This window comes from Aulostomus chinensis, chromosome 9 (genome assembly GCF_037954235.1).
Source record: "Aulostomus chinensis isolate RoL2024-O1b breed Wild chromosome 9, RoL_Achi_v1.0, whole genome shotgun sequence".
In the NCBI taxonomy this organism is placed as follows: Eukaryota; Metazoa; Chordata; class Actinopteri; order Syngnathiformes; family Aulostomidae; genus Aulostomus; species Aulostomus chinensis.
The window spans coordinates 27,924,496-27,940,101 of record NC_141328.1 but is presented as its reverse complement, the minus strand read 5'-3'; the positions used below and the strand labels follow the sequence as shown (position 1 = coordinate 27,940,101).

The following is a 15,606-nucleotide window of genomic DNA, read 5'->3' as shown; positions in this document are numbered from 1 at the left end:
CTGGTCTGCGTGCGCTGCAGCTTCACCTGGATGTTGCTAGAACGTCCTTCTGTGGGTGAGGGAGGGGGGTCCGCACCAGTCTTCACTGCGTTGTTTTGGGATTACATCACTCCATCTTCAGTCTGGGCAGGCAAGAAGGGCGCTATCACCCCCTTTGGTCTTCTATCCCCCAACTGTCGGCGCACCCCGAGCACCGAGGAGACAGCGGGCACCAGGGACTCATTGACTGGCTGAGGACAGTCGGACCACGACAGCACCACCAGCATCATGACACAGGGCAAGGTAGGGCTGGGGGTCTGGTTCCGAGTCCGTCATTCAGCAATGATCTCTCATTCAACCGATCATCGCCAGAGGTAGCAGCCGGTTTGTGGATGTGGTCTGGAAGGTTACGTAAGAGTCCGCCGGATCTGTGCGTCACCTTCCCTCAGTGTCAAATAACGGATAAAATTTCAGTTCGTTGAGGGAAAACACGTCGCGCGTTCGTTGAGGGTTGCATCGCCCGTTTCTGCCCTCAGATCCCCGGTGGTCATCGTGGGCATGAACGCATCCATGCCCTTCACTTAACTCTTTAAACTTGTGCTGATTTTTTTAATTTGACAAACGAAATGCGTCACTGGTTAATATGTTGCGTCACAATGACAACATTTTTTTTTTTTTTTTGGCTTCTGTATCTCTGGAGGTGACGGACGCGTTTAGATCCGTCAGGATCCCCTCTGACCACCACAGCACGAGGTGTTCAGGACCCAAAATGTCTGATGAAGTTGTTTTTAAGTGGTCGTGACTTTGAAAAAGTAAAAAAAAAAAAAAAAACACTATTGCCCCCCCCCATTATCTCCTTTAGCAATTTTTGAGAATGTACCAGCAACAGCACATTTACTGTAGTATTTAACACAAAGGTACCTATTATTCAGTGTTGCCTAATGTACTTAAGATACAGATTCAAAGTTGGTTTGAATTATGATATAAAGAAGTGAGTCAGCAATTGACAACGAAAATTGAATTTTAAATTTTGTTGTTGTTGGTTGAGACGAAAGGAGTTGATGGATGAGGTGTGAGATTTCCAGACCGGACACACAAACAGTTTTAACTCAAACAAGCTCACAAGGTCACGTGGTAGTGCACAACTCTGGCTTGGTGTGTGGCCCCTGGGCTGGTCCTGCACGCCCTGCTCCTAACCTGTAGAAACACACTCTTACAGTACGTCACCCCTCACACTTGTCGCCTGTATCCATTTTATTAAAGCTACGATACGACGCGGCATTCATGAGGTGATGTTGCGCGACAGTTGGACTTCAGGAACAGTTTTTTGTGTGTAAATGGTTAAAAGCGAAATGTTGGTGGTTATAAATGGAGGGCTGTGAGCGATAGAATCCAACCTCAGGGCTGAAGCAGTTGGAAGGACTCCAGAGGTCACGTTTCCATACACATATTTCTTCCATCAACGACTTATTTTATTTGTTTTAATGTTGTATGAGCCAGTTTTGTTAATGATTTCTATTTTATGTTTTCAGTTGTCCCTTGCGAACAAAGCCAGCGACGGCTCGTCCAATGGGCAGGCCTCGGTGCCAACTGCTCCCCCCAGCTACGAGGAAGCCACGGCGGGTACCACCACATTACGATGTCATTCAGTGTCATATTAGCATTCTATATAGTTGGCTAACTTTGTTTTGAAGAGGATGTAACCTTTTATTCCTTTGCACTATCGAGGATGCAGACAAATACGGGACCACATGAGTAACTGCTGGCTCCAAATGCATTGAACTTGCTACCTAGCAACGTATTTCTCATATCAATGTGCTCACCAGGCACCAGCGCCCCTTGCTACAATGATGCTGAGACGTTCACGGAGTTCACCTGGGATGACTGGAACATCAGGAGGGTCTTCATCCGTAAGGTACTGCAGACGATGAGAACCATTTCTTCGCCGTCACGAATGTTCCGTCTCTGTTCTCTTGACTCAAAGGTGCATGCTGCATGCTCCCCTGCAGGTGTACGCCATCCTAATGATCCAGCTCTTGGTAACTCTGGCTATCGTGGCTCTTTTCACTTTCTGGTGAGTATTTAGAAGTATTTACCCCCCCCAAGCTGATATCAGTTACTGAAGACGAATGTACTCGCAGTGACCCTGTGAAGGACTACATTCAAGCCAACCCAGGCTGGTACTGGGCCTCTTAGTGAGTAACAGTCTCAAGTTAGTAACGTAAAGTTACTCTGTAACGTTTGAGTTCATCTCATCTAACTAGATTTCCATTGTTCAACAGCGCCGTGTTCTTCGTCACATATCTGACTCTGTCCTGCTGCTCTGCGCCGAGGTACGTTCGTGTGTAGGCCCTGCAAAAAAATGTCTTTCCAAATTATGTTGACCATCTTGTAAAAAAAAAAAACCCTTACAGCTTAAAAGGTCAACTTTTCTGATTGCACTGGCAGATTTTTTCAATGCAAGATTATCATAGCACATCAAATAATACATCCTTGAGATTTCATTGCGCAATCAAAATGTGCTCGTTGAGATTTACTGGAAAAAGATTGTGTTGTCTCAAGATCAAAACCCTTTGTGCGACGTTACAGTTGTCAACTGTTTCTGTCCCATCAGAATCAGAATACTTTATTAATGTTGTTATGTTACCTTATGTTGTGTATATCGGATGTTTTTGATGACTCATATATTCTTGGGTGACTTGCAGTTTGGGCTTTAGACTGTAAAGAATTCATAAATCCCTGGAAATATTAAATTTTAAAATCTGTCTTCCCTCCTACAGGAGACAGTTTCCATGGAATCTGATCCTGCTTGCCATCTTTGTAAGTACCAGGCGAATTCATATTTATTTAGTGTTAGAAATTGTCTTTTTTTTCTCACATTAGGGGTTTTATATTTTTAAAACCAAACTCGCGGGGTTCGTGTGTTAGCACAAGTAAAATCTCTGAACAAACAGGTGACAGCTAACGCGAGCTAACGCCCTCTAGCCTTGTGACTTGTCTGGAGAGAGGAGATTTGAAAACCGTTTAACGTGACTGTCACGTGTCCTGTTGCAGACTCTCTCCCTCTCCTACATGACAGGAATGTTGTCCAGGTACACTTTTGCGTTTTCTTCACATTCATGCAACATTGTGTTCCGCTGTGTCTGGTGGTTGTTTTCCTTCATCTGAGTCTCTCCTCAGCCAGCATGATAGGCAGCAGTAGGGTGTGTGAGCTTGATCGCCTTTATAAAACTGTGTTTTCTCACATTTGTTTTGGATGTTTCTTGATTTTAAAGCTTCTACAACACCAAGTCGGTGGTGATGTGTCTGGGCATCACAGCAGCAGTCTGTCTCCTCGTCACAATCTGCAGCTTTCAGACGAAGGTGGGATTTTTTTTTCCGACTAACAGTCCAACGTAAAACCCTATCAAAACTGGCTTTAAATGCAGCATTGAGAGTAAAAACGATGGATGTGTGTTCAGCTTTTTGGGGAATATTAGGTTGACCTTGTGTGCTCTTCCCATCCAGATTGATGTGACATCATACCAAGGTGTGCTCTTCATCTTCTGCATGGTCATGTTCGTCTCTGGACTGATGCTCGCCATCGTCCTCCCATTTCAGTATGTAAGTGCAAAGATCCAAACCCAGCAAGACGGTATATTTAGTGTCAGACGGGAAAGTTTGGAAATTTCAGATTTACAAGTCGTAAAAGGGTGTCACACACACTCAACTGTCCTCAAGGTAAACAGACAACAGCATATAATTACTTCAGTTATGACTGAATTTTGATTTTTTTTTTTTTAAATATGACACTAATGCACTATAAATGAGTGTGACATTTTTGAATTGTATCAATCCAATTACAGCTGTATTCCAATTTCAACAATGACTTCAATACAAGTTGGAATTTGGAATGTCGCGTTACGCAGCCAAAGAAACAAAACATATCTCGCCAGCCTCAACTCAATGATTACAAAAAAAGTGCACAATTAAAAAGGGAAGAGAAAAGAAAAAACAGAAAAGAAGAAAGAACCTTTGTCACTCCCCGTCCTGGCTCAGTCAATTCTCAACATGCCACCGATGTCAGAGTAAAAAGCACAGCAGCGCCGGGCAAATATGATGTGCACAGAACACAAGAATCCCATGTCTATGCTGAAACAGTGCACGGTTAAAGTGCAGCAGAGATTTAAAATGCACATTATCCTTTAAATGGAGGACCCTGAATCGGGGGGGTTGGCGGGGGGGGGGGGGGGCACCAGCTTGAGTGTTGGTGTTCAGGACACAAATGGCAGCAGGATAATTCCTGTATTTAGATCTGTTCGTCGTCGTCTGACTCAGTATTGGCACAATAATCAGGATCAGTAATGGATCGATCCCTACTTCGCGCTACTGTGGCTGATCCCTCACCATGATTTGTTCTGTTCTTGTATAAAAGCACCTTTCAGGCAGTGTTCTGCACACGAGTACCCAATTTAACCTTAGGTTCTTGCTGTTAGGTACCGTGGTTGGATAGCATCTACGCCGCCCTGGGAGCCATACTCTTCACCATGGTAAGAGTGCACACCTAAGCCCGTTGAGTAGACCGGATCAAACGCTGTGTGGAGGACACTGTCAGAACTCTCTGTTTCATTTCCCTTTGTAGTTTTTGGCTTTTGACACCCAGCTCCTCATGGGGAACAAGCGGTACACCATGAGCCCAGAGGAGTACATCTTTGCCACCCTCAACATCTACCTGGACATCGTATACATCTTCTCCTTCTTCCTGCAAATCTTTGGAACTAAGCAAGAGTGAAGCAGCACGTCGCCTCTCTGGTTTACAGGCAGGGGGATGCACAAGTCTGCATATTTGCTTTACGGCGATTGTGGTGACAAATCTTCCAATTGTAAGCTTTATCTTTTTGCCTGATACCAATATGATAGTGAATACTTTGTGAATCTCTTGTACAGTACGTGTATGTATGCAAGTGTCCACACCCAAGATGACCTCTGTTCCCTCTGCGCATGCTGTGGACTTACAATAGTGGGAGCTCTTTTACTAGATGTACCAGGCAGGAACACTTACTGACATGTGATCTTCCCCCTTCAACGCGGATAAAACGTCTCAGAGTGTCTCGTACGGATGTCTTTACCCCCATGACTGCATACTGTATGTATCATAAACGATAGCTGATCAATACTTTAGGCAGGACTCTTAAAGCCCTAACTGTGGACTACTGTTGTGGGACTTTACTTTGTGAATGGAAGCACAAATGTAATTTAGAAAAAAATATGCTAATTTGTGATGTCGTCTCAATATTGTGCAATACAAGATCCTCCTTTAATGTTAATAGTAGGTGGGTTGCTTTTAAGTGACAATCTGATTATTTCGCCATTCACGGCTACTTTGTGGCGCTTTCTATTGCAGTATTTTCATGTTTTAATTATTAATTTGTGTTGGAAATTTGATTGATGCACATTATTTGACTGTATTTTTCATGAAAGATTTTTTCAACACACTGTGTTTGCATCATAGCCCTCAGTTCTGATAATATGTGAACCATATCAGTTGGTTTGAAGTGGTAACACGAGGTAATTACAACTAGTGCCATATAGTACATGGATTTACTGTAACTTTTGACAAAGGCCTGTATTTGTGGAAGGGCTTGAATGCTATATTTCAAGATGTGAAGTTTATTTTTCTATGACAGAATGATATATTTTAGGAAAGTGTGAGTTTGAAACTTGAACTTCAGCTATAAGTAGTCTACAGTGGCCTTGGAATACCTTTATTCGATGATGGTGATGCAGTGTTTTGTTTAATGATCACCCTGCATTTCATTGTAGTATTGGTGTTACAGTTTTAAATTATTAAAGTTGTTCAAATGCATTCACCGCTTCTCTCTTATTGCGCAGATGACCTCGGTGATTAGTGGTTAAATTACCAAGAGGACTGAATGTTCAGCTCATGAAAGTAGTGCAACATTTTCCTTCCTCACCTGCCCGCCTGGAGCAACGTTTCATTCCTGTCAACTGCTCAAGTTAAAGTAGTCAGTAGTTAACTTCTTTTGGTATGTCACCAGAAAACTCCAGCAGCAGGATATCTCTTTGAGCACTCCATGTGGGAGCAGACGTTGGGCAAACACTAATAAACTCCTCACCAAAAGGTTTGAACGATTATTTAAGATGAAATGATGTCGACAGAAATTCATCTCAATAAAGACGCACGTAGAAATCATATCAACTCTCATTAAATACATTTTGATTGGCTCTAAATGCCAAGGCTAGCAAGAAAAAAATTACATTTAGGGAAAAGCAAAAAAAAGAAAAGAAATTAGAACGGACATTTTAAGACTGATGTTTGTCTGTTTTTCTCTTTCCTGTTTATTGGTTTGTTCTCTTTATTATTATTATTATTATTATTATTATTATTATTATTATATATATATATATATAAATATATATAAATATATTATGATATGTTCTTGTTATGCTTTTCTTGGTCTGGCTATAAACAAGAGTGCACTACAAGAAAAAAAACATTTTGATATGTTATTCCCTGTCAGCCTTAGTAATACATCAAATTAAATTAAAAGTCATTAATCTCCTGTGATCTGATGAACAGTCACACATTCAGACAAAGGTAAATCAACCATCTCTTTGTCAAAGCCTTTAAGTCAATTAGGCGATTTAAAATTAGGATCCCATGAAAACTTTATATTCTTGGCATTATGCTTCCTTAGAATTATATTTTTTCATTTATTCAAGATAGTATTATATCATATAAGAACAGCTGTTCCTCCATACATCGTGGTATTTATTCATGGCGAGACAGATATTAAAGGTTAACGCTTCCTAATTGCGAGCATGTGGTATTTACAAGCGATGGGGGGGGGGGGGGTGAGAGAAGTCAATGCCGGAGGCTGTGACGTGACATTAAATATTCGCCTGGTCAGCAGTCAACCAATCACCTTCCGGTATACTCAGCCCGACACCGTCCTGTCATCCAATCAAATGGTGCGATGGGACAGCGATATGTTCAGCAGCCATGTTGTGGTTTTGAATGAGGAAGAAGCGGGAGATGTAACTCTTCAACGAGTTTTTTGGCAATTTAAAGTCACGTTAAGGATATGTAAATGACTTAGAGTGAAACACAAGATGATGACCATTTTTCCGAACGCATTGTTTGTGACGTACCGCATTCCTGTTGGAATTTAAACATCCTTCCATAAATTAGCCGTGTTGCTAACACCGTTAGCTAGCAAGGTAGTTAGCATTGTGTGCTAGCTACGCAACTAGCTAATTCTCAGCTAACTAGCTAACGAGTAAACGATTAGAAATAGCCTCAGCTAACCCGTCTCAGTCGAATGACTCGCTTTAGCTCAACCTGGGTTCACTATATTGACAGGTAGACTGGATGCAGCTGTAGTAGGTGTATTTGTAAATTAACGGTAGTATATATTAAGAAAAAAAAACTTTGAGTCATGTTGAATAAAATCTACGAATGGATAGAGACAAGCTTCGCCAATCTTCGCAATGGTGTACCAGCTGTCGAGCACACGGACGCACACCGGCCGCCGGGAGATGGTCAGATGAGGAGGAAAAGACCAATTGAATGGTAGCGGTAACGTCGTTTATTTCCCCGTGCTACAACAAGACACTTCCTGAAATAAACTGGCTCCAAGTTACTTTGAAGAAATTTACACGACCTCGGAACTTAGAAGTACCAACGTTACTTGTCGTAATTTGCCGCTGTGTGCCATTTGCTGTACGCGACCTCAGCTCTGGTGTGTTCAGTTTGCAGGGATGAATGGAATTGCAGTGTGTTGTTAACTGAGCGACACCAATCTCTTCTCTGTCTTCAGTTTGGAAGATGGACAAAACATCGACCAGGATGGATTCATAATAAAGAAGTCTCGAATGGGTAATTATACGTTCACTCCGTGTTCAACCTCATGTTGTGAGTGCAAAGTAACATTCTTACCCTGTTGGCGGTTCCTCAGGTGAGCTGATTGACACTGTCAAGGTTGCAGCTGAAGGCGTTAAGACTCACAGCTCCAGTGTGGCTACATGGATGAGGAACAACGTGAGTCCCACCTTGAGAACTATTCTGCCCGCCTCCCCTGGTCCTTCACCTGGAGAACCTCAACCCTCCACCTCAGCAGCAGTCTGGTCTGAGAGGCCCGTAAGTAAAGCCGTTATTTTGCCAAATCGCTGGTAGAATATGTCCAAGCTGTTAACTTACCGTTTCCATGTGCATGTTGTCTTCAAGACTGCTGAAAGAAACTCTCTTGATGGAAATTTTGCTGCTCCCTCAACAACTTTGGAGTGGAAAATAACCAAATCAGGTAAAGCTGCACACTACGGGATCACCAGTACAACCAGATAAAGGGTCACCTTTCTAGATAACTGCAATTACGTTCCCAGTTTGAGGACGTTCAGAACAGATATTGAATATTGTCCAGAAACTTGGAACAGCCAATAAGAGTGAGCTCAAGGGGTGTGTCAGCAAATGGATGGAAGGTTACACGGCAGCTGCTGGTAGCACTCGCTCTGTTTGAGCTTTACCTCCCTCTCAGCCCCGGGTTGTGCTGCAAAAGACAGTTCAGTCGTCTCAGCTGTGTCTTCATTCACACTTGGTTTTCGTTGCAAACCAGAACAGGTGTAGACTGCTAACGATGCTGCGCAAATGTTAATCCAATGCAGGCTTACTGACTACCAACAGATTCCCATACTTAATCAGTCACTGAGGGGTGGAAATGCTGAACCTGTTTTTGGACGTATGGTCCGGGCTAAAAATAAACCACTGTCCAGTGTGATGAATCGCTTTGAATTTGGTGCTCCGTTTATTCACACACTTCAGCACATGCTTACCTGTGCACGGCCACATAAAAGCATTGTCCATGTGGAACCACCATGATGCTTCCATTGCTGACACACCTTACTCATGTCCTCCTCCCGCTGCTGCAGGTCACTGCGTGCAGGTACTGCCTGTCTAATCACCCTTTAAGCCACTGTTCAACTATTTGCCGTATTGTTAGCGTTTGTTTTAAAGTGATTATGATGCCACCTTGTTACAGATAAAGCAGTTGTTATTTTTGCTCTGATTATGGTTTTGCTTGTTGACCAGATGGTTTGATAAAATACTCACACTTGTGTTTATTTGTGGAGCCTCAATGATTTAATTGGACTTATTTATTTTGTGTTGTCAAAATCTTGGTGTTGCAGGCCTCAACAGAGAAATGTTTTGAGTGGAAACACTTTTTGTCTGAACTTAAATTTTATTTCACAACTTTTTCTAAGCGACTAAGTCCCAGAATTGCCACTCTTTAATCTTTTAGGCAAGTATGCCAAGTGTCTAGTCAAGGGTGTGTGTGTGTGTGTGTGTGTGTGTGTGTGTGTGTGTGTGTGTGTGTAGGATTAAATAGTCAAAGTTCTGGAAAATCACTTTTTTTTTCTGTTTTCTCTCTCATTCTTTATATCCCTTAAGACTTTATCACCTTGTAGTGCGAGTCATTCATCTTGCCTTTGCCTCATGGGTGCTGCTTTGCGGTTTTGGTGAAAATGTAATTCCTGTACTGTTTTATTTCCAACTCTAGAATGGTTGCGTAGTGAGAAGTCTGTGGGGTCTAAAGTCTGCAGGCGACAAGTGTACATGAGTCCTACACATCGTGAGGTGCCAAAAATAAATGGGCACCCAGTCAACTTGTCCCCCTCCATCACCCCTAAATTGCAGCCTTTTCCACGGCTAGGCAGGCCTCTAAGCCTTCGACCATATGGAAAACCAAGGTACTCCATGCGTCCTGATTTTGGTCTGCTGCACAACATTGTCCCAGTTAAAGTATTTTTTTTGCTGCATGATTTGTCGTCATACCATCATTGGTTGATTCAGTTTGACAACTACAGTGTTTTTTTTGTTTCTGCAGTGTACTCAGTGGAGTGGGCTCAACCAGCAGCCCCTACACCAGCATGTATGAAAAGACCTTTCCCATCAAGGTGGTTCAGAGCCCAACACACAGCACCTCATCTGGCCACGTGCACAGGGCCAAGCCTCACTGCACCGCACAGGAGGTCAGACACCCGGGACATAAGACACAGTGTGATCTGCCTACCTCAGTTGTTGAATTTCTTTGTTCAGCTGTGGTTTTCTTTGACAGTCTGTTCGTGAGGAGGAGAAGGAGGTCTACAGGCAGCTCCTGACCATGGTCTCTGGTGGTCAGTCGTCTTTTCTTCGTAACGGCAGCTCACATGCCATCGTGAGGTCACACAGAGATTTGTACGTATCTTTAGAAATGCATTCGACTTCCACAATGTTTTTATTGTCAATGCGATTTTTGGGCTTGTAGTAAGATTGGAGTTGGAGGCCAGTAGGTGGCCTCAGGAGCTTGTTAACCTGATAGCATCAGAAAAGGCTAGATTGTGCATCAGGTGCATGGTTTGGAAAGGTAGATGAAGTCTTTACAGTACACAAAGATTGAGAAACTGATACAATTATGGGATGCACAACTTTTATAGGGAGTTCTTTTTCACTGCGCTAAATAAATATTTACTACACAGTCCTTAGAAAGGTCCAGTGTCCGTGGAGGGTACATCTATATTTTTGTCCTCAATGACTTCAGATGTGTCTAGACTGCATGTTCATAACTGCTGCCTGCTTGCTCATCCTCTCTGGTCACTGTCCCCTCATCAGCACCAGCTTCCTCACCACCAGCAGCAGACTGCTACAGGTCTCTTCCCCCTCTGGGTCGGTCGCAGGAGGAACCTCAGAGGGACCCAGCAGCCCTGCCAGCCCCAAGGATGTGTCAAGCCAGAGCTCTAGCAACCTCCCCAGCCCCGTGGGCTCCTGCAGCAAGCCAGCCAACCAGATGTGGTCTCTAGACATGGACCTCAACACCAGTAGAGCAGCCACACTCATGTTGGTTCCCTCCCCATCTGCTCTGCAGGACACCTCCTCTCAGGACACCCAGTCATCAGGTGGGATTGTCACCTACTTATTTGTTCACACAGTGGATGTGTAGGCACTCATGAGCTTAAGGAAATGGATATCATGTTGCTTATTGGCATGTTTCCGTGTTGTGATCTTTAATTTTCCTTGCAGCTCATGATGGCGACTCTGTTATCATTGTGAATGAGCAAAAGGGTAAAAAGCAAGACAGCTCCAGGTTTGTGTTTGATTTCTGTCACTTTTATTTTTTTTTTTGAGTTGTTTTCTTTGGGCTTCATTCATCATCTGTTAACTACTGTTTTAAACACTGTAAATACACGCAAGCATGATTTCTAAACTGTTGATACTGATAATTTGAAAGGTTTGAATTCAAAGCTTCTTTTATCTCACTAATCAGTTTGTCCACTCAAAATGACACAGCCTCAAGTCAAATGTTTGTATGTACAATAACATATTTCTGCCCTGACAGTGTGCCATGTTTCCAAGCTGAGTTATGGATTAAAGAATTGTAAGTACACTATAAGGGTGTGGAATTACAGTCAGTTCTCTGATACTATGTTTTAAATGGGGTCACATGAAAAAACATCATCTGCCGCCGCAGGACTAGCATGTATGACTCCCGGGCGAGAGAAAGACGAAGACAGATAGAAGAGAAGAAGGCCTTGGCTGCCCAGCTGCTGCGACAGGTAGGAATGAACCACTCAAGCTAGATCCCGTTGTTTTTCATCACTTGCCATTAATCCATCCATGTGTCATGCTGTTGCTGGTTCTCAGCGCCTGTCTGAAGAGGGGCAACGCAGCATAGATGTGGAGGTCCATGTCCGAGTTCCATTGGAGAAGGAGGTTCCTTTGACTCCCATCAATGAGGAGCCGAAGACTTCAGAGCAAACACCAGAATTTCCTGAGCTGACGGAGGTATCATGGTCTCTTCATGTGATCAGGGTGTTGTTTATACTCTCTAACCAGTGAAGACGTTGGGGGGGGCTGCTTGTAGGCCATATCATCTAGAGGCCCCCCCCATGTCTACATTGTTCTCACTCACAGGAAGCAACCATACAAATGATTTTGTTTTCATCGAGGATGCTGTGAAGTGCTGAATGACTGAATATTTACGTGAACGCTACCTTCCTGTTGTATGCTTTTATTGTGACTTGGTTGACACTTTATGGTGCAGTTGCACAGAACCTGGACACTTGTGTCGCCTGTCCATTATATTGCCTGCTGCTTGCCGTATCTTCAACTTTGTAGTGAAATATACCTGTACCTTTTTACCTCAGTGTTAAAGAGTCAAGGATTTCCTGCTTGTGTTTTCTGTTTAGGAAATGCAGGCGGAGGTGACCAAGGCGTTGAGGGGAGGAAGCCTCGATGAAGTGTTAAGTGAGGGCTTTGGTCTCCATCTTACACGCAAGGATCTGCAGACCCTCAGTCACCTAAACTGGCTCAATGATGAGGTGAGCGCACATCCCGTTCAAGTTCAGCACCGTGACTCATCAGGGAACTTTTCAGACAGCCAACAGTTCAGCCTGTATCAACAGATGTTGACACCACCAGCCTAGATTATAGACAAGCCTGTCATGAAATTGCAGGATGGTTGTCACTGTCACTGACCACTGCTCCGGTCAGCCGGCTCCTTTAGTGGAACTAGTGTTTGCTGCATAGGTAAATGGCAGGCTGGCTACGCTCCACCATGGGAAAAGGCGACACTGGAGGCTAAAGAAACTAGTTATTTAGTTGCTAAATCTGCCACAGAAAATTGGCAAAAACTTGTCTTGTGATATTCATAACTTCAGTTATGGAAGCCAAAGACAGCATTTATACCGAGAGGAACAGATGGCACACCCAGCTGAAAGAAACAAGTGCATTTGTTGCAGACTTTTCTTGAGTAACCAGGAGAGATGGCTGTGTGTCTGAAACTCCACTCTCCCACCCTTCATTCTGTAAAGAAGTCTCACTCTTGCATCGTTTTTCACGTGAAGCAGCAACACTGATAAAGACCGACCTGCAGTGGAAGGTCGACCTGGTACCGAGAGCAAGTGGATTTTAGCTGGTAACATGCAGTGAAAAGCCTCCTAGTCTTTAAGGATAAAGATGATAGACGCATGACTCCTCTTCTGATTAGTCTAGCATGACAAAAGTACCTTACCAAGAGTATATAATATGTGTTTGTACCTGTTGCTCTTATGACTGAGCCATGCAGGAGTCCAGGTAATCAAACTGCCATCCCTCTCCCTCATCTGTTAGGTGATCAACTTTTACATGAATCTGCTGGTGGAGCGCAGCAAGGACCCCAGTCTGCCATCGGTCAACACTTTCAACACCTTCTTCTACCCGAGGCTGCGCAGCAGCGGCTACACTGCTGTCCGCCGCTGGACCAAAAAGATGGACATCTTCTCTAAAGACATTCTGCTGGTTCCTGTTCACTTGGGGGTGCATTGGTGTCTCTCTGTAAGTCTTAATGACCCAAACTAGGAACATGAGATCTGTTTTGGATTTAAGTTAAAGATATTTCATTTTGCAATTCTTCTGTCTCCACTCTTTCACAGGTGGTGGACTTTCGTAAAAAGGCTGTCATGTACTTCGATTCTATGGGAGGAAACAATGATGAAGCGTGCAGGATCTTGTTGTAAGTTTCAGGATGATGTATTACTGCTGAACATGATAAATATTTTGAAATATTTCTGAATGTACCACTTCATATTGAGTTGTGTGAGCCATTTTTAAGGCAGTATTTTGTTTTTTGTCCCCAGTAACTACTTGCAACAGGAAAGCAAGGACAAAAAGGGCAAAGACCTGGTTACCTCAGGCTGGACTCTACACAGCAAAAAGTGCAATGTAAGTTCCCCACGGGTCATCGCTTCCCCGGGTGCCAGTGTGTTACCATGTCGCGCTGTGTTAGACTACACACGTTTGCCTTGGGATCCTGTAAATCGGCAGAAAGCTGGAAATTCATTGAGCCTCAAATCTCGGTGAGCAGGGGCGTCGTTTCCCAGAGGACCTGAGGAGATGGCAAAGGCACGATATGCCTTATATGAAATATAGTTTGGCGTCCTCTGAATGATCTTGATGATGTGACCTCCCCTGGAGAAACTGGGGAAGGTAATTGATCAAATCTTTCCACCGAGGAGATCCTGTTGAAGAACAACATTCATTAGCTTTGAGACACACAATACGAGAGTTGTGGGGTTTGAATCTGGCTGTAATGTTCAGTCAGCGGTTCCGGTCCCCTCTGGGCTGGCTGGATTCAACTACGAAATTGTTTTGCTACCACGCCCACCAGCAGCCAAGTGAGAGGTGAAACCACTGGAGGTCAGCAGAGACCCGGTTCATAGGTGGTGTTACGTGACTCTTCTAGGAGCAGATCGGCCTCTAGAGGTCGCCAGAATCCACTGTAGTGGCTGTACTCCTTAGCAGTGGCACACTTTGACCTTTAACCTTCACATCATAGAAGCCAGCGAGGTACTGTGAGCAGCAGTGTATTCATAGAAATATAAAGACAACATAACACGGCAAAATCTCTTCATTACAATATTGAACTGAGTTTATGGGACAAAGTGCCTGTAGATTCTGGCCTGAAGGAAAAAAAAAACTGTTTAAACATAAAAGTGAATCTATTTTCAGATTCATTACCATCAGTACTCTTCCTCTCCTCAGGAAATCCCGCAGCAGATGAACGGCAGTGACTGTGGAATGTTCACGTGCAAGTATGCAGACTACATAACCAAAGACAAGCCTATCACATTTACGCAGGTGAGTTGAATCAGCGCAGGGTTTGACTGCTGCATCGTCAGAGCTGAAACCGAAAATGAGCTCCGCTGTCTCCTCCTCAGAAACACATGCCCTACTTCAGAAGACGGATGGTTTGGGAGATTGTGAACCACAAACTGTTGTGATGTCAAGATGAGGACTGTGTCCTGATGTCACTATCACGGGTTGTGACGATGGCTGTGCTACAGCTGGATACATTCACAGTCGTCCTGTTCTGCAGAAGATTTGCACACCAGCTCATCAGATCAGGAACCACCGCTCTTCACCCTCAGAGGTCCGCCGAGTCCTCAGCGGAACTTTGCATAAAGGAAGTTGCTGGAGCGTCAAGCACTGCCTCCCGGTCCCGGATTGTTGGGGACCCATCAAGCAGCCAAAACAGTTTTTGAACACACACTTACAAACCATACTCTGAGCTGCAATGTTCTGTCAGATGCAGGTAACAAGTTTACATGTTTGGGTCGAGATGGGAGACGAGTGCGTGATGCTGCGTCGTGTTCCGTCGGCAGTGAGTTCTCAATGTTTGTGCTCCTGGAACGTGCAGGAGCACGACCATCGGACATTGACAGTCTTTGTATTGGGCCTCGAGACTTGTACTTTGTTTTTTTCCTTTTGGAATATGAACTTTACACCTAAAGATTATTTTTATAATTTGTTTGATTAAAACGAGCAAATCTTGAAATGTGCCATTGCCTCACAGAGTGTGATTTGTAAAGAGAACGCTGTCTTACCTTGCTGTTGACCTGCAAGCGCCACAAAATGGTCTTAGCTCCACCCTGGAATGACGGGGTGAAAAGGTTTATTTCCTTACCGATGAGTCTCGATGGAAGATTGTAAATTAAGGTTCAAAGTCTATTTTATGTATTTGGGTTCAGTTCAACAGCAACTTTCAGGCATATGCAGAATATTTTGAACTTTGTACATATTTATAACATACATCTGCTTGAACAATGTAATATACTTTT

General features: G+C 43.7%; 2 protein-coding genes across 5 annotated transcripts; both read left to right on the top strand.

Moving 5' to 3' along the window:
• Positions 1–30: 30 nt before the first annotated feature.
• LOC147256636 (protein lifeguard 2-like) lies at positions 31–5,824 on the top strand. The gene is made up of 12 exons (XM_086214825.1): positions 31–282; positions 1,512–1,602; positions 1,806–1,894; positions 1,989–2,053; positions 2,121–2,174; positions 2,262–2,312; positions 2,760–2,799; positions 3,034–3,071; positions 3,255–3,342; positions 3,487–3,582; positions 4,455–4,508; positions 4,601–5,824. Exons 1-12 carry the CDS (start codon positions 268–270, stop codon positions 4,748–4,750), a joined length of 831 nt encoding a protein of 276 aa, XP_086070951.1. The 5' UTR covers positions 31–267; the 3' UTR covers positions 4,751–5,824.
• Positions 5,825–6,955: 1,131 nt separating this feature from the next.
• On the top strand, positions 6,956–15,327 carry senp1 (SUMO specific peptidase 1). 4 transcript variants are annotated; one of them, XM_086214814.1, is made up of 18 exons: positions 6,956–7,017; positions 7,800–7,858; positions 7,938–8,119; positions 8,207–8,282; positions 9,534–9,723; positions 9,861–10,005; positions 10,092–10,210; positions 10,625–10,908; positions 11,033–11,096; positions 11,349–11,387; positions 11,481–11,565; positions 11,654–11,794; positions 12,199–12,330; positions 13,121–13,324; positions 13,423–13,502; positions 13,627–13,711; positions 14,531–14,626; positions 14,707–15,327. In XM_086214814.1, exons 1-18 carry the CDS (start codon positions 6,998–7,000, stop codon positions 14,767–14,769), a joined length of 2,064 nt encoding a protein of 687 aa, XP_086070940.1. In that variant the 5' UTR covers positions 6,956–6,997; the 3' UTR covers positions 14,770–15,327. The 4 variants fall into 4 exon arrangements, with proteins under 4 accessions (XP_086070940.1, XP_086070939.1, XP_086070941.1 ...); XM_086214813.1 differs by having other exon boundaries at positions 6,965–7,552; XM_086214815.1 differs by having other exon boundaries at positions 6,980–7,066.
• Positions 15,328–15,606: the final 279 nt, after the last annotated feature.